Source organism: Aquarana catesbeiana, linkage group LG07, assembly GCF_042186555.1.
Source record: "Aquarana catesbeiana isolate 2022-GZ linkage group LG07, ASM4218655v1, whole genome shotgun sequence".
Taxonomy (NCBI): domain Eukaryota; kingdom Metazoa; phylum Chordata; class Amphibia; order Anura; family Ranidae; genus Aquarana; species Aquarana catesbeiana.
This window is the reverse complement of record NC_133330.1, coordinates 86,105,778-86,131,516: the sequence shown is the minus strand read 5'-3', so window position 1 is coordinate 86,131,516 and position 25,739 is coordinate 86,105,778. Positions and strand designations below refer to the sequence as shown.

General features: G+C 40.3%; 2 protein-coding genes across 4 annotated transcripts in view; one reads left to right on the top strand and one right to left on the bottom strand.

The window, feature by feature from the left end:
- LOC141103136 (inter-alpha-trypsin inhibitor heavy chain H3-like) overlaps positions 1–10,514 on the top strand; it is a 171,909-nt gene extending 161,395 nt beyond the window's left edge. The window contains 3 exon segments of the mRNA XM_073592415.1: positions 3,701–3,873; positions 6,330–6,441; positions 9,681–10,514. Of these exon segments, the coding sequence (XP_073448516.1) occupies positions 3,701–3,873; positions 6,330–6,441; positions 9,681–9,819 (424 nt within the window). The 3' untranslated portion in view covers positions 9,820–10,514.
- Positions 10,515–11,773: 1,259 nt separating this feature from the next.
- HDAC11 (histone deacetylase 11) overlaps positions 11,774–25,739 on the bottom strand; it is a 55,565-nt gene continuing 41,599 nt past the window's right edge. For all 3 annotated transcript variants that reach the window (XM_073592414.1, XM_073592412.1, XM_073592413.1), the window contains exons 8-11: positions 24,543–24,605; positions 20,536–20,632; positions 14,977–15,155; positions 11,774–13,350 (exon numbers count right to left, since the gene is read on the bottom strand). In XM_073592414.1, the coding sequence (XP_073448515.1) occupies positions 13,165–13,350; positions 14,977–15,155; positions 20,536–20,632; positions 24,543–24,605 (525 nt within the window). In that variant the 3' untranslated portion in view covers positions 11,774–13,164. The remainder of the gene's footprint in view (positions 13,351–14,976; positions 15,156–20,535; positions 20,633–24,542; positions 24,606–25,739) is intronic.

Genomic DNA, 25,739 nt, shown 5'->3' with positions numbered 1-25,739 from the left:
GGGGGGGGCCTGGAGAGCATTGGAGGAGCCTGGGAGCATGGGGGGGCACCTGAGAGCACTAAGGGGCAGTAGAAAGAAGCTGGATAGGAGGAGCAGCTGCATACACAGTAGAAGAATCCATCTCTTTATTTTTCTCCTACAGCCTCTGAAATTCCACGGGAGAGAGAGAATGAGAAGCAGCATTCAGAGGCTGCAGGAGAAAAATAGAGATGGATTATTCTACTGTGTATGCAGCTGCTCCACCTATCCAGATGCACGCGTGGGGAGCCACACTCAATTTCCCTCCTGTCCGGCGGCCACGTCTCGTGTAGATTCCCTCCCTCTTCATGGTGTGCCCTTTGGCCAGTCCGGGCCTGGTGAGGAGTACAAAGACAAGTGTGTGTTGCCTACAGTCAAGCATGGTAGTGGGAGTGTCATGGTCTGGGGCTGCATGAGTGCCGCTGGCACTGGGGAGCTACAGTTCATTGAGGGAACCATGAATACCAACATGTACTGTGACATACTGAAGCAGAGCATGATCCCCTCCCTTCGGAGACTGGGCCGCAGGGCAGTATTCCAACATGATACAGACCCCAAACATACCTCTAAGACAACCATTGCCTTGCTAAAGAAGCTGAGGGTAAAGGTGATGGACTGGCCAAGCATGTCTCCAGACCTAAACCCTATTGAGCATCTGTGGGGCATCCTCAAACGGAAGGTGGAGGAGCCCAAGGTCTCCAACATCCACCAGTTCCATGATGTCATCATGGAGGAGTGGAAGAGGACTCTAGTGGCAACATGTGAAGCTCTGGTGAACAGGTTAAGGCAGTGCTGGAAAATAATGGTGGCCACACAAAATATTGACACTTTGGGCCCAATTTGGACATTTTCACGTAGGGGTGTACTCACTTTTGTTGCCAGTGGTTTAGACATTATTGGCTGTGTGGTGAGTTATTTTGAGGGGACAGCAAATTTACTCTGTTATACAAGCTGTACACTCACTTTTTTACAGCAAAGTGTCATTTCTTCAGTAGTGTTGTCACATGAAAAGATATAATAAAATATTTACAAAAATGTGAGGGGTGTACTCACTTTTGTGAGATACTGTATATATGCATTTATATGCTTATAATGTGGACATGTACAGTACATGCACACATTTATAATTTTATATATAGCATATACACACATTTTTAAGATGCATGTACCCATTCATACATGTACACATACTTACATGTACTGTATATACACAAATGAAGATTCCTATGTTACAACAGAATGCTTCCAAAACAGACTGTGATGTTCTAAGAAACTGCCATATTATCATAGATTTCAATGCCACTATAAATTGCCATGTTACAAAAGACTGCAGTGTTACAAGAGACTGTTGTCATGATAACACAGACTGGCATGTTTCTACATATAGCAATCTCAAGAGACTGCCATAATGCTCGATCCTACCATATCCCCAAATTATGCTGGCACAAGAAACGACCATCTTTTAGAAGATCACCGCATTAAAAGAAACTGATCTTAAAAAGTCTAATAAGTTCTCAGAGTCTGCCTCCTGTGTAAAAAGGCAATGCCCTTTTTGGCTCCTAGACCAACTGCAACTGCAAGGTTCCCAGGCATCTCCCGTGGCTCCATTGTGTGTGCTCTAATGTTATGTCCAGAGCTACAGAGGATGCCTACAACTTCTACAATTACAGTGGTGTTAGGAGCTTCATTTCAGAGAGCTGGTAGTGCTGGCATTGCAGAAGCACGTGTAGCCTCCCTGGCGGTATGATTATGTCAGATTTTTGTCAGATTTTTGCATCTCAAAGCGGTACAATTATTTTGCATATAAATTTGGCGTTTTATATTGTAGGCCTGTAATTCTTAGCAATAACACACTTATATCTGTCCAAACAAGAGTCTAGTAGATATCCCAGGTATTATAAAGTTTGAAACACAAAATCATAAATTATAATATAATAAATAAATATAAATAATTATAAAAAATAATAATATAATAATAATAAAAAAATTTCCCCACGGTTCACTATCGCTCAATTCTGCAAGTGTTATAATTTACTATCGCTGTTTTCTAGCTGGTCTAAAACCGCTTTTGACGAGGGACACTTTTTGGTTGCTATGGACAATCTCCAGTTTCCAGGCAGAAAGAACAGTATTTATAATATAAAACTGCATGCAGGTCACTGGACAAACCACTAGGGACAAATAGGGATGTGAAATAATTTCATACAGTACTGTAATCTGTAAGATTACAGTGTACTGTATGTGTTATGATTTTTTCCTTTTTTTAATTTGTGCGTCGTGACGCTCGCAGGGAACGGAGCCCGACACACAGAGGCTTCGGGAGGAGGACAGAGCCCGCAGACACAGCGTGGGGACATTGCAGGATCCTGGTGACAAGGTAAGTACACCGCACCAGGATCCTGCAATGCAATCCCGAGTGTGGCTCGGGGTTACTGCTAATGGTACTGAAATTTAACTCTGAACCACACTCGGGAAAACCGACAGGGAGGTTAACCACTTGCCGACCGTCCACCGTCGTTATACGTCAGCTGTTTGAAGAGGGATATTGTTGTTATGGCAGCAGCTAGCTACCATAACCCCGGTATCCTCTTCAAGAGCGGGCGGTCGGCTTTCAGATAAAAGTGGTCTCTGCGGCGGATTCGCAGCGAGATCACTTTTATCGGTGGCAGGAGAGGCCCTCTTTGGCCGCCGGCCCTCCGGTAAGGGTCCGCTCTCCTTTGCGGTATGGAGCTGAGTGAGGGGAAGATGGCCCCCACCCAGCTCCATACCATTGCAGGGCAGAAGCAACGTCAAAACGTCACTTCCGCCCATAGCTCTTAAAGGGACATATTTTTTTTTATTGCATTTAGTGTTTTTTATTGCATTTTAGTGTCTTTTTGGCCCCAGATCTCATATTTAAGAGGTCCTGTCATGCTTTTTTTTCTATTACAAGGCATGTTTACATGCCTTGTAATAGGAATAAAAGTGACACTTTTTTTTTTAAAGAACAGTGTAAAAATTAAAAACAAAACGTAAAATTAATAAGAAAATTTTTTTTTTTTAATGCTCCCCATCCCGCCGAGCTTGCGCACAGAAGCAAATGCATACATGAGTAGCACCTGCATATGTAAACGGTGTGCAAACCACACATTTGAGGTATAGCCGCAATCATTAGAGCAAGAGCAATAATTCTAGCAATAATTCTAGCCCAAGAGCTTCTCTGTAACTCAAAACATGCAACCTGTAGAATTTTTTAAACATCGCCTATGGAGATTTTAAAGGGTAAAAGTTTGTCGCCATTCCACGAGTGGGTGCAATTTTGAAGTGTGACATGTTGGGTATCAATTTACTCGGTGTAACATCATCTTTCACAATATACAAAAAAAAAAAGGGCCAACTTTACTGTTGTCTTATTTTTTAATTAAAAAAATGTATTATTTCCAAAAAAGTGTGCTTGTAAGACTGCTGCGCAAATACAGTGTGACAGAAAGTGTTGCAAAGACCGCCATTTTATTCTCTAGGGTGTTATGTTTGGGGGTTCAAAGTAATTTTCTAGCACAAAAACCTGTTTTAAACCATCAAATCTTGAAATGGGGCTCTGACCTTAAGTGGTTATAGAAGGTCATAGTTTTGGGGGGGGGGGCTGGGGCTGGTAGCGAAAAGTTTTTGTACATGTGCATACTATTTTTTTTTATATTTGCAGATTTAACTTTGCAATAAGTAATAAAAAGAGTGTAAAGTTTTCTTTTGGAGAAGGGGCAACATTTGTAATTGTTCTCCATAAAGTTTGGAAAAAAAATCCTGTACACAGAGATTACTTGGGATTCTACACTCTGAATGACCATGCATTTTCTGAAGGAGTCCATGGACTGTTAGGTAAGGGATTGTTTTTTCTGTTCCACAGCTTCTTATATATGCTGATTGTCTTGATTGCTATAGCAACAGCCATAATGCTGTTAAAATTTTAGTAAACTAAAGGAACAAAATCAGCAAATATATGTGAAAACAGTTGAAAAGACCACTCAATCATATAATACTAACGAGAAGCAGCAACTACACACCAACATCAATACATGAATCATTCCACATGTCTAGTTTAGAGAAGCACAGTGATAGCATAAGCAGTCCTTGTTTCCAGGTCTCAAGAGTTTGTTCTTTTAGGCTCTATTCACACTAATGCATTTTTTGATGCATTTTGCAGAAATGCATGGGAATTTTTTAACATGTGTTCCTATGGAACATGTTCACAGCAATGCATTTTTGTGCCTCTGCGTTTTTGGAAAGGGTCAGGGACTTTTTTTCATGCAAAATGCAGCATGTTGCATGTAATAGAATTCAATGGACCCGCATCCAAAACGCACAAATTCCAACAGAGGGTAGGAATACAACGACTGTCTAGGTACATATTTTTGGAGTATTACAATGTGTTTGTTATAAAAATTTTAATTGATAAGTTACATTTTTTGAAAAGTTGATACAACTACAAATGTCACCAAACTGTTAATTAACATGGAACTTTAGTCAGCAAATTAAGTCATGATAGATCACTTCATGCTGGCCCATTTTGTAGCTATAGCTATGTAAAAAAGTAAAATAAATGCCTATAGTGTTTAAAATCCATTAATGCACTGTCTCATCCTGCTCTGCACAGCCTCAGTTGTCCTGTATTCTCGGCACTGTGCCTGAAAATCAGAGTGGTGTCTTACTAGAGGCCAGTCTGCTGACAGCCTCCAGATTGACTGCTCCTGAGAGGGGGCTCAAATAACAGGATTGACAAAGACTGTGCTATGGAAGAAAAGATTAGTGAGGAAGAAAAGAAAAGCAGGAGAGGTGTCAGGGCAAACTCTGCTGCCAGAGAGACACAGGGGGGGTTATTTACGAAAGGCAAATCCACTTTGCACTACAAGTGCAAAGTGCACTTGAAATTGCACTGAAAGTGCAGTTGCTGTAGATCCGAGGGGGACATGCAACAGAAATAAAAAACAGCATTTATCTTACACATTATTGGATAATAAAATCAGCAGAGCTTACCCTCATTTTAGATCTACCCCTCAGATTTACAGCACCTGCACCTCCAAGTGCACTTTCAGTGCAATTTCAAGTGCAAAGTGGATTTGAATTTGTAGTGCAAAGTGGATTTGCCTTTCATAAATAACCCCCACAGAAGAGTTAAACTTACAAGAATAGTGTTTTATCCTAACTTCCTGATTTTCTCTCCTTTCTCCTTTAGCAGCACTATGAGCCTCGTCACTGTCTGTTACTGTAGGCTTCCCCTCTAGCTGGCTCAAGACATAAAATCAAGACTGTAAATGCACACATTTTAATTTCAGAAAGTGACATATAGGGGTTGAATTACTAAAACTGGAGAGTGCAAAATCTGGTGCAGCTGTGCATGGTAGCCAATCAGCTTCTAACTTCAGCTTGTTCAATTAAGCTTTGACAATAAAACCTGGAAGCTGATTGGTTTCTAAGCAGAGCTGGACCAGATTTTGCCCTCTCCAGTTTTAGTAAATCGACCCCATAGTTTGTGAGACTAAAGCCAGGAACACACTAGATCGGGTGCAGGCTGGATGCTGGTTTTCCAGCATTACTGTTCAACAGAAGCCGGTTGTGAGACCGGCTTCTGTAGAACAGACAGCTGTACACACGGGCCAAAAGTCATCAAGTATCTCAGGCACGAAACGCACAGCCGGGCCGCCCTGCTGCAGTATATGTGCGGTGGGCAGTCTGGAAGTGGTTAACTAAAAAATCTTAATGGATTGAACACTAGCACCATTGTTACCGCATACGATTAGCCGTTAATTAACTCTGTGAATCAACCCCTTTGTCTTTTAAAAATCACACTGTCATATACTGTGTATGTGTGTAATATATAAATATAAATATATACATATATATATATATATATATATATATATATATATATATATATATATATATATATAGGGTATTAGCCATGTAAGTTTAGTTATATGTTTTCTGAAACTACATTGTGGTTATGCTAAGTAACTCAGCATTTAGTGGCATCCTTCTTTAATCAAAATGCTGCTGCATTCAGCTAGTGGGAATGCTGATCATAGTGTTTTACATACATTGATTATACAGTAGGCAGAGTGAACATCCATATCCTTTCACCTACCTGTGAAATCATCCCTGATTAGGTGAACATTATCTAAAAAGCCCTTGGAGGTTTAATGCTGGGCTTAATGAATGAAAGTCTCTTGCTAATCCAGTCTATGGATTATATGAATTCTGTCATATGAATTATGGTATATTTTCTAAAAGAGTTTCAGAGTGATTTCTAAATTAAATTATTCTGTTTAATCCTAAAGGACAATTTTTTCATGGAGTCGACTATGAAATTTCTGATATTCATAGAACAGATGACCCCAGCAAACCAGATGCCACAATGAAAGTAAAGAATAAGCTGCTAACTGTGACAAGGTAAAAAACGCTAACTTCCTGGCCATCTTAATGTTTATTCCTGACCAAAACCCCCTTTTTTAAGGGTTAGGTGTTTTGGATAGATTATGGAATAGTTAACTTCAATGTCAAATTTTTATTGATGTCTGTGTCCTTGCAGCAGAGAACAACCCTCACTATTTGTCCTGGCAACCATGTTTACTGGGACCCAAATTGATAGAAATTCAAATATTTTAAGGTTTTTACCAGAGAGAGTATATTTCAGTGGGAATGCCTATTTTGGCAACCACTGTAGAGAGTTCCTCTTAGTTCCTGTTTTGTCTCCAGGAAAGAACATGAAGGGAAATCTTCCCAAGGGGACACATGCAGAAAAAAATGAAATCTCACAGGTTTTTAACCATTCCCTACTTTATCCAAAATACAAAAAATGTTGAGTTTAATTATACTTTAAAGGTACATGTAATTTTGGATGCTTGATGATAATAAGGGTGGGTGTTTAAGGATGATAACAATAATTAGAAATGACAGATGATCAGAACATTGGGTCTCCTATAACTTTGAATTTTATGTAGACTAATGAATTCTAAGGAATCGGTACATAGAATACATAGTGCTGTTCCTGAGGAACACTACCAGATTACAACCCAATAGCAAACTTTTACCAAATAAAAATGGCAGACTTACAGACCATACAGTGAGTAAATTTCAGCTGGTTCCCAACAAAGTGTCTGCAGTTCGATTAGTGGGTGGTCCACCACTCAGCCCAACATCCACTGAAAAATTGAAGGAGCTGGATGGAAATTTGTCTGCTGAACAGTGCCTATATCTATTCGGATGCATGTGCTGTTTAGATATTTTGATGGTGTTGTGTTGGCTGTCAGAACACAATAGTCACAGCAGGAGATTTGTCCATCCACACAGTTTAATATGAATGAAGGATGCTGTTAGATTTCTTTTGTTCAGCTCACTGGCTGAATAAAAGAGGTTTGTGGAACGTTTTCTCAACTTTTACTCCTTATATCAAAAAGATGATTTGCATAATTTAACATGCAGTGTGCAATTACTGCTAAAGCACACACAAAAAATGACTTACTATAGTGCTTGCTATAGTGGGAGAGCTACATAGGGATGCCCCAGTGCACAGTTTGTACTGAACGCTCTCTTGATTGCCCTACTTACTACACCTTCTTCTTTTACTGACTGCCTTTCATTATTAACACAATTATTTAGTACATAATAAACAGAGCGATAGGGGTTACAGTCTTTTTGGCAAAGCTATGCAGGAAAGGAGCTCAGAATCAGTGCAGAGCACACAGTCACTTTCTTATGTATCCCTGTACTTGCTCATGTCACATCACAGATTACATTACAATTTGCAGGGTACTATGCTCTGCACTGACCTCCAAAAGCTGACAATTACGGTCTGTCTTAATTTGGTCATTCACACTAAAATATACCTTTTGCTTAAAAACATTTATACATGGTTATCAAAGCTGCAGGGAGTACATAACCATTCAAGCCAAATATATTATCCATTCCTTTATAACTGAACATAACATAACGTTATATTAAAAAAACTGTATTTAAAAATAATATGTAATCACTTTTGTATTTCTGTATATGTCCCTTTTGTGGAGATTATACTTCATTTTCTATGGTCTCTGGAACAGGACATGAGAGATGATCCCTCCATCAAATGCACAAACCGCAAAGAAAGAACTGTTTTATTTGCATGAGGAAGATTAGTACTTCTCTTGGGATTTTGTTTACTGTCTGTGATGCAGTTAACAAGATTCCCCTCCCTGTGCAGGCACTTGAGCATGAACTGATGGCACGGCCATGCTGTTTTAAAAAAGAGACAGCTTGTACCTGGAACTTTTCCCTGTACTGCTGTCACAGGAAGAGGGGGGAACAGCGAGTGGCTGCAGCAGTAGGAACATGTTACATGTTCCACCCTAAAAACGGGTGGAACATGTAACATGTTCCCAAAGGTGAACTTATCCTTTAAACATTCATAATTTATATTTTTGGTATATATGGATAACAGCCAGTAAATAAGCTTTGAAACAAGCTCACACTGACCTCTGTAGCTGCAGCCACTATGAAGCAAATAATTTGTAAAATGTACAGCAGCACTGAAGTCTTTATGTCTTAGCAGTTCTGCTCACTCTCCCAGCAATGATGTGGCAACCTTTCTACCTTGTAACCTCTTGTGTTTGGACTTTACGCAACCTTGTACTTAGTATGAATATAGCCCCCTGCAGAGATGAAAGTTCATACCTACCTCTACTGCTTCCACTGATCTCCATTGTATTGCAAAGATATAGCTGCAGTAATAAGAATTTGCAGCATCCAGCAATACCAGGAGTGTCAGATTTCTGGTTATCTTATACACTCTTTTGTTTTTTCCACTGGCTTCTACACCTTTACAGGACACACATAGGGGTTAGCAGATTGAACTATCGAGCACAGTGAAGGACCAGACATCGACACACAAACATACAGAAATGTGTTGCATGCTGAAGATTATTCAGAAGCAGCATATCTAAAATATAGCACAAATTGGTGGCACAAAAAGTAGGAAAGGGAAGCATGCACTCTCTTATTTGCGTGGAAGACTTTGTTTTTCATATTTAATCTAGCTGCGAGGTAATTTTAACGACTTCAGTGTTTTCATTCCATAGTGTCTGCAGCTACAGAGGTCAGTGAATGCTCAGTTTAAAATTCAAAATTCAAATTTACTACTTGTTAAATGTATTGAACCAATATTTATTTATGTAAATAATCAAATGTCCATAGCCTTGACACAAATTCACTTTCAGGCCAAGTTCACACAAGATTCATTTTCAGGTCTTGGGTATTAATGTACCTGTCATTTTGATATAACATAGGCCATAATCAGATGGAGATTGAGTGGGCTTAGACTTTAAAAAAAAAAAGTTATTTTAGCAGTTAAAAGTAGTCTATGTTTTACAACAGAACTGTGCCACAAACACTGCTATGAACTTTCTAAAGAGAATAGATGACTTAAAAAGCAATTATTGTGGGGTTGACTTACTAAAACTGGAGAGAGCAAAATCTGGTCCAGCTCTGCTTAGAAACCAATCAGCTTCCAGGTTTTATTGTCAAAGCTTAATTGAACAAGCTGAAGTTAGAAGCTGATTGGCTACCATGCAAAGCTGCACCAGATTTTGCACTCTCCAGTTTTAGTAAATCAACCCCACAGTTTTCATTCATTGTTGTGATTATTTTCATTTCAGGGGTATACAAAGAGACTACAGAGATGGCATCACCGATAACAGTGAGGTTCCTTGTTGGTTTGTACATCATAATGCAGAAGGGCTGATTGATGGAAACGCTACAGATTACATTGTACAAGATATCTTCAGCATTGTTTAAATCGATATGCATTTCAGCTCCTGATGTATGATTCAGTATTGTCTTCTGTTAGACACGATGATTTATCAAGATTCTATGTACTGAGTTAACAAGACAATGTAAGAAAGCTTTTTAATAACTCTGAGCAGTGCTGTGACCTCGTTACCTATGCTATCTATACCCTGCTCTGTCATGTAAATGCCATTATTAGTGCAGAAATTGCCTCACAGTGGTACAGCAGAGCACATGCTGTTTTTACTGCTCTTCTGATGCCACCAGGAATTGCTCCTACACTGTCTGCGACAGCTACAGTATTTAAAGCTGGCCATAGATGAGTATTTTTTTTTTTTGTACAGTTTTTTTGTGGGCTGAGCGGAAAAAAAAAAATTAACCGATTTCTGCATCCACCTCACTTGTGTAGATGGAGAAATCTCTCCACTGGGTCATTGTACCCTGTCAGCAAGACTTGCTGCTGTCAGAATACACGGATCAGCAGGTACAGCCAATTGGATGCAGCTTCTGATCAGCAAGAGTTTTTTAGAATGTCCCTTCAACAGAAGTCGATCAAGGGACAGCCACCTACTGATCAAAATTCGTCCCATACCGGCTAAACTGGTTTCATTTCAATCCATCTACGACCAGCCTAAGACCTGATGCTCAGCTGGCTGAGTGACAATTTAATTATAAAACTTACTAAATAAATATATTTGTGCTAAGTTTGTGTTTGTGTCTTTCATCTACATATAGTAACATTTTTAAGAGCAAGTTGAAGAAGAATTCCAGTTTGTATTTCTTTAAAAAATACCAAACAACTAGCATAAGCACCTGAATATGTAAATACATCACACTCCTATAATCTCCTATACAGCAGTATTCAAACTGGGATAGAAAGGAGCAGCCATTAAAAGCTATTCAGACTCTGCTGCATGCACAGGAGTTCACGGGGAACATGCAGACAGGAGGAGAGAAGAGTTGAGGACTTAATCATGTTTTTCTGCTCTTTCAGTTTAAAATCAGAAAGCTATGGTGGGTAGGTGACCTTAAAACTAATCAGAGAGAGTGCTGTCACCTTCCCGACTGTGTTGTCTGGCAGAATTGTACATCACAGAGGTGGCTGGACAGAATTACAAATCCTGGGAGTACGGCAATTCACTTTTTTATTTTTCATCTGCTTTTTTTAAACTGATTAGTTTTTCCCATGTAGGACTTAGAACATGTTCACTAATATGCCAACCCCCTAGCTGCACAAAGTAACCTTCCGTTGCTCCCTCGCTACATTTTTTTTGGGAATGGGGAACACTCATTTCTCTCCCTCCCTTGTGACATTATAGTGGTGACAGGCTGTCCAGGTACCTAGCTATGTCACATTCCTGTGTAAACTGCAAGACAATACTTTTCAAATATTATAATGGAAATATGGAAATATGTTGTGTGATTGGATTATATGCAATAGGTTTTTAAGTGGTGAGCATCTGCAATAGAGGAGTGAGGCTGTGTGTCCCAGTCCAGACAGGAGGATTGGCTATCCCTTGGAGTAGTCAATGCAGGGCTCTTGTCTGCTAAGCCACCAATGGTAAAACACAGAGCAAGGGACTGAGAGAATGTATTCCCTGCTAGCATGTGAGATGCCATTTAAGGTGCTGACTTTTGGCCCATGCTGTGTGGCAGTGCCATCTTCGTTTTCCCATCACTGTCAGTTTTCTGGCTTTGCCTGTAAAAAAAAAATGGCTATGTCAAGGCCCTTTTAGTTGTTGGGTTTTCACTGCATTGTGACAAGATGCTAAAAAAAAGGCCAATATCTCCGGTTTCATTTGTGTGCTGGTACAGGGCTCAGTTTGGATGCTTCTTTATTTTGCCATTACCAGTTGAGTTCTTAAACAGAAGAATTTTAGGTGGCAAGCATCAGCAGTAAGAAATAGTAAAGGTATTCAAAAATGTGAAGATTATTCTCATAAAAAAAATGAAGTCACACTGATCACATTTTGACAACTTTTTATTAACAAATCAATCACAGAAATAATTTATTAAGAGTTATTTTATTACAATTAGTGCCTTGTCAGTTAGTGTATTTCCTAAAGTAAGAACACTCTGTTTATTGTGCTGGTGATAGCATGTGGACACACATCTAAACTATAGGTTTTTCAGTTAATTTAACGGAAAGAATTGCAGACTGTCTAATATTTTTACTTTAGTGACCATTCGCTAGAAAATACTTTCACCTTTGCTACCGAAGTTGGGTGTTGAGGTTATAGAGCAAAATGCAACTGAACCTGTACAGTCATGATACCACAGCTGCCCGTGTAGTCCAGCTCTAAAGTGCATCAGTGGGTTTAGGAAAAAGTGCATAGATACATATGCTGCAAACAATGAAATTAAGGAAGGTCGGCACTGCCCTTTGTCAATCATAAAGCTATAGGGTATTTTGTAAGGGTTATGTTGTAGGGTCACACTGTACACACTTATAAACTATTGGCCCTGGGAGTTAGTGGGCTATAGTAGGTATCAGTCCCAGGAATGAACAAATGGGTGCCTGTCCTATGGTGGCATAAGTGATTGTCCATTTTGGGGAGCACCAACCCTCGAAGAGAGGGTACATATGTGGCTTTCAGGTGCTAGCTAGTTGTATTTAGGTTTCATTTATTCCCAGAAGGAGGGTGAATAGATGCATTTTACTTTAAGGTCACATTGCCACCATGCTCCAGAGGCAAAAGCCCCCCCCCCCCCCCAAAACCATGATGCAGAACAGGAGACATATTATGACAAATTACCAAAATGTATTACGTTAAAGCAGAGAATATAAGTTAAAGTCTTAAAAGTGAAAGTCTAGAGGTAATAACTCTCTCTGCAGCTTTGAACCTCCCCTCCTCCTTCCTCAATCTTTGCACACCCACATCTTATGCATGAAACTTTCTGCCAATATGTCAGTAGGCTTAGATATTTTATCTGCTAGCAATGCCATACTTCTAGGTAAACTGCATGGAGGAGTATATGATACTTCCAAACCTTTAATACTGGAAGAACCAAGTACAGTGCCTATCCTCCTCTTTTTTAGCTTTAATTTACTTATTAATGCAGTTTCAACTCATTCCCTTTGATAAACAGCAGTTGCCTCCTCAATGCAAACTTAAAATGTTTTTAAGGTCTTTACAATACACAACTATGAGTGTTTTAGCTTTTCCACAAGTAACACATTTTAATATATAAAATCAGGGCGCATTAGTTATAATTAATAAAAAACAGTGCTTCAGGCTCAGTTTCTCCACTCAAATACATAGTATTTTAAATGTAGTTACATTTTTTAAAACAAAAATGTAGTGTGTAAATTGCCACAAGTAGTAAGTTACATGGCAAACCAAGGTTTTTTGTTTATATCCTAGGTTCATGTGTCTCTGCCGGGGCTTTACCAATAAGGCCAAGGTTGTGCAGGTTGAGAATGGAATCCGCAATTATCCGTGCAGTTCTCTTTTGGTATCCACCAGAGGTGACCATCAGGATAGGAATAGAGCGACTCCTGGCAATGCTAAACACAATCTCATCTCTTTTTATAATGCCCTAAATATTAAATAAACAGACTTAGTTGATAAAGCAGATATACACTTCATCTAAGTACCACAAACTGAAACATTATTTAATTCATTTTTAATATTCAAAACAAACTCACTCATCTATCTGTCTCTCCATGCTTTATTTTGTTCAGAAATCACTTTGAAAAACACCCTCCCAGCATTTCTGGCTGTGACCATCTTGAGTTAGGGCAAATTATTCATGTAGCATTTACTTCCTGCAATCCATCTGTCCTTAGTTTAGACATGCAGGCTGAAGACTGTGCTTAGCTGAGAAAACCCTTGTCCCCTCTTGAAGACTCCTGGGATGTATGACATGATTTGCCTAGGTCTGGAAACCAGGAAGTAACTGAAGAAATGTGAAACATTTTTTTAAAGTGGTTGTAAACCCTTATATATACCCAGTGGAGAGACTGGCTTCAGGTGATACACAGAAATTAATCCTCCTACATAAGTTTTACCTGTTTATCTGCAATTTTCTCTTCTCTACAGCTATTCAAAATCCAGAATGTATAAAGCTGGTCTGAGTGTTCAGGTGGAGAGCTGGAATTACACACTGCAGAGCTCAGTGAGAGCTCTCTGAGAGCTGATTGGAGGGAAGGGACACCCACCTTCACACAGCACACAGGAACAGAGTTGAGACTGTCAATCACAAGCTGTGTGATGGCGTTCCCTCTCCTTTCACCTTTTTCTCCTCACAGGAAAACTTGTCAGAAGTGATATGATATAATGTCCTATCTATTTACTAATGCCAGCAGCATAATGATTAAAAATAGTCGACTGAGAGAGTGAAGTTTCGCTCAAGGCAAACGTCAAGTATCAGGGTTAAAGAGATAGGAAGGTTTCACATAATTCTTTAAGTGGAATATACTGTGCTAAAAGTATAAACCATGATAATTTGGATAAAAAATTCTGTAATTTGTGTTTTAATATGAAAAGAGTAGAGAAGAAATGTATCCCCTTTTAGGTCTTAAGGAGAGATCTCCTTAAATGAACCATGTCATTGTCCCAAACATTTTGCAACAGTAGTTCCCTGTAAGAGAAGACTATACACTCACTGTTCAGGTGGCCCATGCCTTTCACCTTAGGTGTTGTAGTTACTCCCTCCAACCCTTATGTCACTGTTGTGTCCTGTAGTGATGTAGGAGTCAGAGTAGGGAACACTGTGTAGGGGGTGTGTCTGATTACTGGAGATTGGGATCTTGGCACTCTATGTGAGAGCATCGGTCCTGATCTCCAGCTTCCTGCTGGCACAGGCCAGCTTAATAGAAGGCTGCAGCAATAATACATTATAATACATTTATGACAAAAGAAAATACTTACACATATGTAATTTTGTATCCAGCATAACTGCATTAGAACAATAAAATAGTTCAAGTGGGCTCTAAATACCTATGAAGAAATCTCTAGAGGGTAGATAATCTACTGATCATTTTTGTGTGCTGAGCATTCTAGTGGACCTGCTATGGTAATATACGACACCAGTAGTCTGCAGTCAGCTATCAGGAAATGATTTGTAATACTTAGTGTACAGCAGTATATACAGTATGCTATTTAATATAATGCAAGTTTATATGTGATGTGTGTGTATTATAGTAGAAATTATAACACTTACTTGAGGGGAAATGGAGAGACCTCCAAGTGGATCTCCATCCAGTATATCAGTCCCTGCATTGTAGACTATTACATCTGGGGTCACCTCATTTAGAGCTCCTTTCACATGTGTTTCCACTTTCTCTAGGTATTCCTTGTCCTCTGTGCCCCAGTCCAATTCAATCTTCCTTTTTATTGCTCCTGCATAGTTTGAAATGTGAAACCATGATTCATGTTTTAAAAGAGAGATTCCTCCTGAAAGTCTTACAGCAACCAATAATCTACCTGAATTTTCTAACCTACAATAAAAGCATAGTCAGAATTTAACCGCTAACTATGAAAACTTCCACTATTTTTACCATCTAACCCTGTCTACTAAAATTCAGCATACAAAATTTCTATTGTTACTAATATTACCAAATCAGATTTCAGCTCTTTAGATCAGCATTGATTGTAAAAGTGTAAAGTAAATCTAGACATTCATGATCAGAGCATCTTAAAAGTAGTATTAAACCCTCAGTGTTTTTGTGTGTAGCCACCCTGGCGGTATGATTATGTCAGATTTTTGCGTCTCAAAGCGGTACAATTGTTTTGCATAGAAATTTGGCGTTTTATATTGTAGGCCTGTAACTCTTAGCAATGACACACTTAAATCTGTCCAAACAAGGGTCTAGTAGATATCCCGGGTATGATAAAGTTTGAAACACAAAATCATAAATTATAATATAATATATAACTATAAAAAAGTTATAAAAAATAAAATAATAATAATAATAATAATAAAATGAATTTCCCCACGATTCACTATCGCTCAATTCTGCAAGTGTTCTAATTTACTATTGCTGTTTTCTAGCTGGTCTAAAATCACTTTTGAGGTAAAGAGACACTTTTTGGTTGCTATGGACAATCTCCAGTTTCCAGGCAGAAACAACAGTATATGTAATATAAAACTGCATGCAGGTCACTAGACAAAGCACTGGGGACAAAAGGGATGTGAAATGATTTCATACAGTAATGTAATCTGTAAGATTACAGTGTACTGTATGTGTTATGAATTTTCTACTTTTGAATTTGCCGCTGAGCTCCGTCCCTGTGCGTTGCGACGCTCGCAGGGAACGGATCCCAGCCACACAGAAGCATTGGGAGGAGGACAGAGCCCACAGACACAGCTGGGGGACATCGCAAGATCCTGGGGACAAGGTAAGTAACCTGCACCAGGATCCTACAATGCAATCCCGAGTGTGGCTCGGGGTTACCGCTAATGCCACACTCGGGAAAACCGCCAGGGAGGTTAACATGTAGAGCACAATAGAATAAACATTCCCCAGTAAACTATTTGTCAAAATTTTTACCCCAACACTTGCAGTTTACAACTTTTCAACGCTACTGGCTCCTGCTCTCTCATTGCTGCTTGCCTGAACTTTTGGTCTTCACTGAGAAGACTGTAGACAGTGCAGTCTCAGGCCAGTCTATTAGCTTGGAGAAGGGGGGGGGAGAAGAGGAGACAAGAGCAGGGGGGAGTACCTTGGCATCCTAGGCCAGTGATGGCGAACCTTGGCACCCAAGATGTTTTGGAACTACATTTCCCATGATGCTCAACTATAGTGCAGAGTGCATGAGTATGGGAAATGTAGTTCCAAAACATCTGGGGTGCCAAGGTTCGCCATCACTGTCCTAGGCTATGGTGTTGTGTGTTTCTGTTAATGCACACTGCATAGGAAAACACCACTCTAGTCATGGAATGCAAGGGTGACTCTGTAGGATGCTGCAACAGAAAGTGGCCACTCTGAAAAAGGAAACCTGGGTCAGCAGTCATGGCATCAGCTTAAAATGGAACAAAGGTAGGAATTTAAAAGATGTAGCTGCATGCTTAGTAAATATATCAGCTACTGAAAAGCCGCGTACACATGAGTGGAATGTCTGACAGAAAAAGTCTGACGGAAGCTTTTCATCCTCTATTCCGTCGTGTGTATGCCTCATCTGACTTTTTTTTTCGAAAATTCTGACAGACCTAGAAATGGAACATGTACTAAATATATTCCGACTGAACCAATTCTTATTAGGAAAACCGATCATCTGTATGCTGTTCCGGTGGACCAAAAACGACGCATGCTCTGAAGCAAGTACGAGACGGAAGCTATTGGCTACTGGCTATTGAACTTCCTTTTTCTAGTCCCATCGTAAGTGTTGTACGTCACCGCGTTCTGGACGGTCGGACTTCGACCGAACTTTGGGTTGACCGTGTGTAGGCAAGACTGCTTGAATGGAATTCCGTCGGAGAAACCTTCAGAGTTTATTCCGACGGCAAAACCGGCCGTGTGTACACGGCATTAGTGTTTAAAAAAAACTGAGGGTTTAATATTACTCTAAAAACAGCCTGCAGGTTAAACATATTAGCTTGGATTGCATGAGCAAGGTCTGCTCTGTCAATGTTTTATAAAACTCGTTATCTTTCAGCTACTAAATACCCATAGCAGTATCAATGTACAGAGCCCTGTATTTTTTTACATTACTCTTGGAGTGGTTGTAAAGGCTACGTGTTTTTTTACCTTAATGTGTTCATTGCATTATGGTAAAAAATGTCCCAGCATTTGTATCTCCCCCCTCCCCAAATACTTGCCCTCACTCAATCCACCACTGTGCCCATCTGTGGCGTCTTTTTCCTCTCTCTCCTTCATTTACAGGACAGATACAGCAGTGAGAGCCATTGGCCTCTGCTGCTGTCAATCAAATCCTGTGAGGGGGTGGGGCTGAGCCATGTTGTGTATGTATAGATGCACACAGTCCAATTTGAGCCTGCAGGTGTGTCACTGTAGAAAGCTGCTTGCTATGGTGACACACCAAGAAGAGGAGGAGCCAGGAATACCAGCAGGGCACCTCAGAAGAGGAGGTTCGGGGCCACTCTGTGCAATAATAGCAGGTAAGTATGAACCTGTTTGTTATTTTCATTGAATAAAAAGACTTTAAAATCACTTTAACTCCAGAGTTCTGTTGTGCACATTAGACCCCTTTCACACTGAGGCGCTTTTGCCCTTAAAATAGTACCTGAAAAGCTCCTGAAAACTGCTTCCCATTCATTTCAATGGATGCTTTCACACTGGGACAGTGCAAAATGTCCTGCAAGCAGAATCTGGTTTGGAGCGATTTAAAAAGCACCTAAAAAACGCCCCTGTCTATTGAAGTGAATGGGAAGTGCTTCCAAAGCAGTGCAAAAGCGCAGTAAAATGGCTTTAGTTTTCTTTCTGTTTAACCACTTACTTATAGAGCACTTAAACCCCCCTCCTATCCAGACCAATTTTCAGCTTTCAGCGCTGATGCAATTTGAATGACAATTGCGCGATCATACAACACTGTACCCAAATGAAATTTTTACCATTTTTTCCCCACAAATAGAGCTTTCTTTTGGTGGTATTTGATCACCTCTGCGGTTTTTATTTTTTGTTAAAAAAATTTAAAAAGACCAAATTTCAAAAAAAAAATTTTTTTTTTATATTTTGTTATAAAATTTTAAAAAGGGCAATTTTTCTCCTTCATTGATGTACGCTGATGAGGCAGCACTGATGGGCACTGCTAGGTGGCACTGATTGGCACCACTGGTGGGCATTGATAGGTGGCACTTGTGGGCATTGATAGGTGGCACTCATGGGCATTGATACGTGGCACTGGTGGGCACTGTGGGCACTGTCAGGTGGCAATGTCAGATGGCACTGGCAGGGGGTACTGGTGGCACAATTGAGGCATTATTGCCTCCTCCTCTTTGGAACCGATGTCCCTTGCTGATGAGCCTGTAGGGCGTGCGCGGGGCGCGTGCACAGGGGAGGCCGTCATATGACGGCCTCCCGGGTATTCAGGTCCGCGCTGTAGCCGTCATTCGGCTATAGCGCGGATATCAAGTGGTTAAGGTTACTTGACTTTAAAAAAAGTGCACCGCAAGCGACGCTAAAGCGCTGCAAAAGCACCGCAAAAACACCCGACGTTTTATGGACAGTTTTTGAGCGCCTCAGTGTGAAAGGGACCTTAAGAAGTGAATTTTAAAGCTGTTTACTCCCAGGATCTAGATTAGCCTTTCTGAACCCTTTTAACATGAAGGAACAGTTAAAAATAACTTTCATGTCTTAATAAACCCCAGAAAATAATGACTAGACTTATAGCTCATGGTACATTAGTATGAAGAGTAAGTTGTGACATCTGAATAAAAAAAGAATTCAGCAGATAACAATATGCATCGTTCATAGGTATGCATCCACATTTGTGATAATTTAATACTATATATCCATATTTTTGCATAACCTCAGTTGCGAGTGGTTCCCTTAACTTAATGCCAAAGTCAAACCCTTTTCTCCACACCAAATAATTGCAATGACTATTGTCATACTCCTAACTCTAGGAACACAACAGATAAATTTAAGACAATACATTTTAAATGACTGGCTTCAAAACGTCAAACTGCGCTAAGGTTCTTGTGTTGTTATTTGCCCCTTTTAGTAAAGTAAGTAAACTCCCGTGCATAATTTGTACCTATAGGTAAGCCTATAATAAGGCTTACCTATATATACTGTAAATATCAAAACATACACCTAAACATACACCGTTTAGGAGACATTTAACGTACGTGCAGCTGATTATGTAATCGGCGCATGTGCTCTGAAGGAACAGCCACCTGTGCCGTTCCTTCAGATACGTGTGCCATAAATTATGGTTTCCCCGTGCATGCGCAGGAGTGATTTTATCACTGCTTCGGCCAGTCACAGAGCTGGAGTAGGCGCACCCGGAAGAAGATGGACGCTGCCTCCAGAGATTACATCACATCACTGGAGGGCTTCGTTTTCAAGTAAGTTTCATATTAGCACATTATGCCTTCATCTTGCAGGTGAAAAAAAAAACAAAAACACACCACACACACACACACACAGCAACCAGCAATTTACAACCACTTTAATATCTGTTTGCCAATCCCATTGCACTGTCCACTACATTCTTTAAATCCCTTGCTGCCATTTTAAAAATATACATAGTCGATGGCGGGCTTCTTGTTCTCTGGGCTGGTCCACTGTTGCCTGCCATCCACTTCATGAGATATGGTGTGGTTTTTAGGGAAGCCTTGGCTTTAGCCAAGTGGGCATCATTATGCCACCTGACACTCTCATTGCTAAAGCCATGGCAATGTATAAATAACAAACCATGCTAGATTTTCTGAAATGCATGCACAAACCCCAGAGATGCCTCCTTTAAGTTTACATATTGCAATGGCCTCAGGAACTTTCCCTTTTACGTCAAGAGATTTTGTGAAATCTTGCGATATGATGCAGTTTATATCGGAGTGCTCCTTGGAAGACTGATGATGTAGCCTTCCCAGGGGGAAGCTGGCTACACCACCAGTGCCTCAGGAAAGTAAAAGAAGTGTAAGTTTTTTGAAATAAGGTTAGTTTTACATAGGACTATTCTCTCTACTGTTCAGCATGCAGACCTGCATGCTGATGTGCTTTTTCAGCTTGAGGGAAAGGTTCCCTTTAATAATAGCTCAAAAGATCTTTACTGTAATATCAGATGTGGCTTAAGTTACATTAGTGACATTACTTACGTTTTGCCATAGTATCTCCAGGGTAAATATGACGATTGTACACATCCATAATGTAGACCCTTTTATCATCAATGAAATCTCTTTCATGTCCATTTCCCTGTTGTCAGCCAAGGTAAAATTAGTCTCAGAAATATAGTGGATCAAAAAAAAAAAAAAAGTAACACCTATGCATTGAATACAAGTATATCTCACTGTGCAAAAGAGTATAGTTCATTCAAACACATCAGGCAGGCTCCAAGATACCATAGACAAATATCAAATCAAATAATGATGTGGTACCTATTGTCTCTTTCATCAGCTATAAACCTTTAGTAAAAAAAAAAAAAATTCTTGCACCAATTTCTATCTTTATAATAGTTGAAGAAGCTCTTTATGGAGAAATGTCTTTTAATAAAAGAGACTTCCTAATGTCAAAGAAATACAGAACAAGAGCTTTCACTAGTTGCACAAAGTAAAGGAGTAGTACTTTACAACATATTATACAATAACCATATTTATTGTCAGGTATTTTGCACAGTTTGTCGGTTTACCTTGTCATGCTAAACCAGTTAAAAAATGGGCAAAATAGGGAAGAGGAGATAAATTACAACTAAACGTTTGGCCAAAATCTGGGCTCCCGGTTGGTTTAGGAATTTAAAATAGATCTAAACCCAATGACTAAAACCTCATGCTGTTACTTCAAAAGTTGTTTTCAGTCTTTTCAAATCTCCAGCTTCCAATACAAGTGTACCTGGTGGCCCTGCCATAAAGGTCCTTATTCTGGCACTTCCTGTTATAGGGTGACAACTGTCTTCCAGTCCTGATCCTACATTGTCACAGTGTCACATGTACTCCTGGTGAAAGGCTGGGCCGACACACATTGCAGAGGCAAGGCCCAACATTGTACTAGTCCAGAGCAGTGGCTTTCAGCAGATGCTGAAGTGAGTGCATGAAGACAGACAGTGGCTGAAAATGATACATATTTAGTTTATGATAAATTGCTTTAATTTTTCACCTAAATTTAATGTTGCAAATGAAACACAAGTTCATTGTTTCATTTGAATTTGACATATCCATGTTAGATTTCTGATTTCATTATGGCCTGTAAAAATATGCTCAATGAGAACACAAACAGCATCTGTTAGACGTAGAGGTTCTATCCCTTAAAGTCTACTAATAAAGGTGCTTTTCTTGCTGCCTTTGTTCCAACTGTAGATATTCTTATTATGTCTAGTCTTGGCGACAATAGATTATTGCAGAAAAATCTCCTCAATGTGAACAAAACAATAAAGAAGAAAAAAAAACTTGACAGAGGTGCTAATCAGTATTAGTAATAGTGTATACAAATTCATAGCAGCAATCACAAATATGTTTAATAAAAGTATAGTTGCATGTTTCAACAAAGCACAGTTAGTTATCATTTTCTATAAGCACCCTGGCAAAATGCCACAGATCAATAAATTATCACAGTGGCAGAAAAGTTCTCAGTATGCCTGCATATTTGCTCCCCATGGAGTTCTATAGGCCCATTAACTGACACAAGAGGTGGTTTGTTGATGGGCCTATAGACATCACTGGTGGGTAAAAGTGCAGGTGCAACTGGCACTATGTGGGAGTACTAACTGTAAGTAATTTATGGGGTCTATTTATCAATCTTTCAGTCAGGATTTACACAACTTTCACCCAAGATCAGCACTTTTTTAATTAAAATTGCATGAATCTTGGGTGAAAGTTATGTGTTGGAAACTATCCCCCCTTAAGTTCAGATTTTTACCTTGTACACATACAGTATACCATTTATAAACTCTTAAAATGTAAATATTTGTGTGTAAACCCTTTATATAAAAACATTTTAAATTTAGTGTTTAATAAACCTTTAACCACACTATAGAAGATCTACTGCTACAGGGCGGCCGTTCTTTTTATATATATATATATTCTGTATACAGTATCTCACAAAAGTACACCCCTCACATTTTTGTAAATATTTTATTATATCTTTTCATGTGACAACACTGAAGAAATGACACTTTGCTACAATGTAAAGTAGTGAGTGTGCAGCTTGTATAACAGTGTAAATTTGCTGTCCCCTCAAAATAACTCAACACACAGCCATTAATGTCTAAACCGCTGGCAACAGTTAGCCATTTTCCCTCCTCTATGTCATGTGACTCATTAGTGTTACAAGGTCTCAGGTATGAATGTGGAGCAGGTGTGTTAAATTTGGTGTTACCACTCTCACCCTCTCATACTGGTCACTGGAAGTTCAGCATGGCACCTCATGGCAAAGAACTCTCTGAGGATCTGAAAAAAGAATTGTTGCTCTACACAAAGATGGCCTAGGCTATAAGAAGATTGCCAAGACCCTGAAACTGAGCTGCAGCACGGTGGCCAAGACCATACAGCGGTTTAACAGGACAGGTTCCACTCAGAACAGGCCTCGCCATGGTCGGCCAAAGAAGTTAAGTGCACATGCTCAGCGTCATATCCAGTGGTTGTCTTTGGGAAATAGATATATGAGTGCTGCCAGCATTGCTGCAGAGGTTGAAGGGGTTGGGGGGTCAGTCTGTCAGTGCTCAGACCATACGCTGCACAATGCATCAAATTGGTCTGCATTGCTGTCATCCCAGAAGGAAGCCTCTTCTAAAGATGATGCACAAGAAAGCCCGCAAACAGTTTGCTGAGGACAAGCAGACTAAGGAGATGCATTACTGGAACCATGTCCTGTGGTCTGATGAGACCAAGACCAATGTATTTGGTTCAGATGGTGTCAAGCGTGTGTGGCGGCAACCAGGTGAGGAGTAAAAAGACAAGTGTGTCTTGCCTACAGTCAAGCATGGTGGTGGGAGTGTCATGGTCTGGGGCTGCATGAGTGCTGCCAGCACTGGGGAGCTACAGTTTGAGGGAACCATGAATGCCGACATGTACTGTGACATACTGAAGCAGAGCATGATCCCCTCCCTTTGGAGACTGAGCCGCAGGGCAGTATTCCAACATGATAACGACCCCAAACACACCTCCAAGACGACCACTGCCTTGCTAAAGAAGCTGAGGGTAAAGGTGATGGACTGGCCAAGCATGTCTCCAGATCTAAGCCCTATTGAGCATCTGTGGGGCATCCTTAAACGGAAGGTGGAGGAGCGCAAGGTCTAACATTCACCAGCTCCGTGATGTCGTCATGGAGGAGTGGAAGAGGACTCCAGTGGCAAGCTGTGAAGCTCTGGTAAACTCCATGCCCAAAAGGGTTAAAGTGGTTGTAAACCCTTACAATCCACTTTTTACTACAGGTAAGCCTATAATAAGGCTTACCGGTAGCTACCCCAGATATCTCCTAAACCTGCATGGTTTAGGAGATATCCCCTGTATCAGCAGGTGCCAACGTCATCGGCACATGCACACTGAAGCAATGGCTAGTGTGCCGTTACCAGGGAGTGACGTCATCACGGCTCTGGCCAATCACAGCGCTGGAGCCCGTTATACCCGGAAGTACCTCTGGGATAGATGTCGCAAGCTGGTGCTGTGTACGGGGACCGCTGCTTGGGCTTCGATCTAAGGTGAGTATTTTGTAATGAGCTAGTATGCATAGCATACTAGCTCATTATGCCTTTGTCGTCTTGCAGGTTTTTTTTTTAAATTGGGTTTACAACCACTTTAAAGCAGTGCTGGAAAATAATGGTCGTCACACAAAATATTGACACTTTATGCACAATTTGGACATTTTCACTTAGGGGTGTACTCACTTTTGTTGCCAGCAGTTTAGACATTAATGGCTGTGGGTTGAGTTATTTTGAGGTGACAGCAAATTTACACTGTTATACAAGCTGTACACTCACTACTTTACATTGTAGCAAAGTGTCATTTCTTCAGTGTTGTCACATGAAAAGATATAATAAAATATTTACAAAAATGTGAGGGGTGTACTCACTTTTGCATACACACACACACACACACACACACACACACACACACACACACACACACACACACACACACACTAAAATTCTATAAGGTTAGGAATAGTTCAGTACCTGATGAGCATCCAAATCTATAATTGTTGCCTTGGATATTCCTTCAACACGTTCAAATAAGAACTAAAAAAAAGAAAAAAGAAAAATAGACTATGCCTAAGATTTTATAACACATATTAACAATAGCATGATATTAATCTTTCCACAGAAATAAGTACATATATAAACAGGCAGTATTGACTCTAGTGCAGTAACTGGCTTATTTTCGCACTGGAATAGCCGGTCACTGCAAGGGCATATAGAGTACGATTGTTTCTTTGTGCCCCATTTCCAGTGCAATGCAGCCCTGAGGCACAGGTCAGTGAGCTGCTATAAAATGCAGACATGCTGCATTTTATCGCAGCACACAGGAAGGAACCACATGTCACCACACAGCAGGGCAACACTGTGCTGCTGTGCTTTGACATGAATAAAGTGTTACTTTGTGCACTTCAAATAAAGTTGAGAAAGAAAAAAGGGAACTTTGTGATGAAACCCACATCACACTGCCCCCTCACCGCCAGCTCACTGCAGCTGAAATGGACATCTGCCAGCACACTAACCTGCTCTGGTTCAGGGTGTGGGCAGTGTGAACAGGACCTTACTACCTCCACCTCTTTCAACTTTTCTCTTTTCTTATCCCTGATTCCACTTTTTATTTCTATAAACCCATCCATAAACAGTTTCATTTCCGGCAGGTGCTGGAAATGTAACACTCCCATTGGTTGGGCTCTCAACCAAACTGTCAAACCATCCAATGGCTGGTGTCATACCTTATCACATGTGCAGCATCATGGCAGTTGTAGATTAAACAGAGGCAAAGATGGCAGCTTCCTTGGCTGAAAACGAAAGGGGGGTTTACTTTCACTTCAAATGGGCACATTCATTGGGATGTACTGACCACTGACCATGATGGGGGGGTGTCATTTTTGCTTGGATGCAAAGCATAGTGGCTGCAGCATGTGTATACCCCCATACAGCTTCCTTTGCAGCTGGGGTTGGTAAACTCTGGATCCAATTGCCTGTTTTTATTACTCCTACCCAACCACAAGTGTAAATGAGGTCTTAGGGCTTATTCACACCATCAGGTGGGGGGCAGCTGTTCAGAGCTGTACAACATGTCACCATGAATGGGGCTGTGCCACACCTGCCCTACAACCGTTTGCAGTGCGGTGGGTTAGCATTTTCAGGGTTAAAACAGGCAGTGAGGAGGTAGAA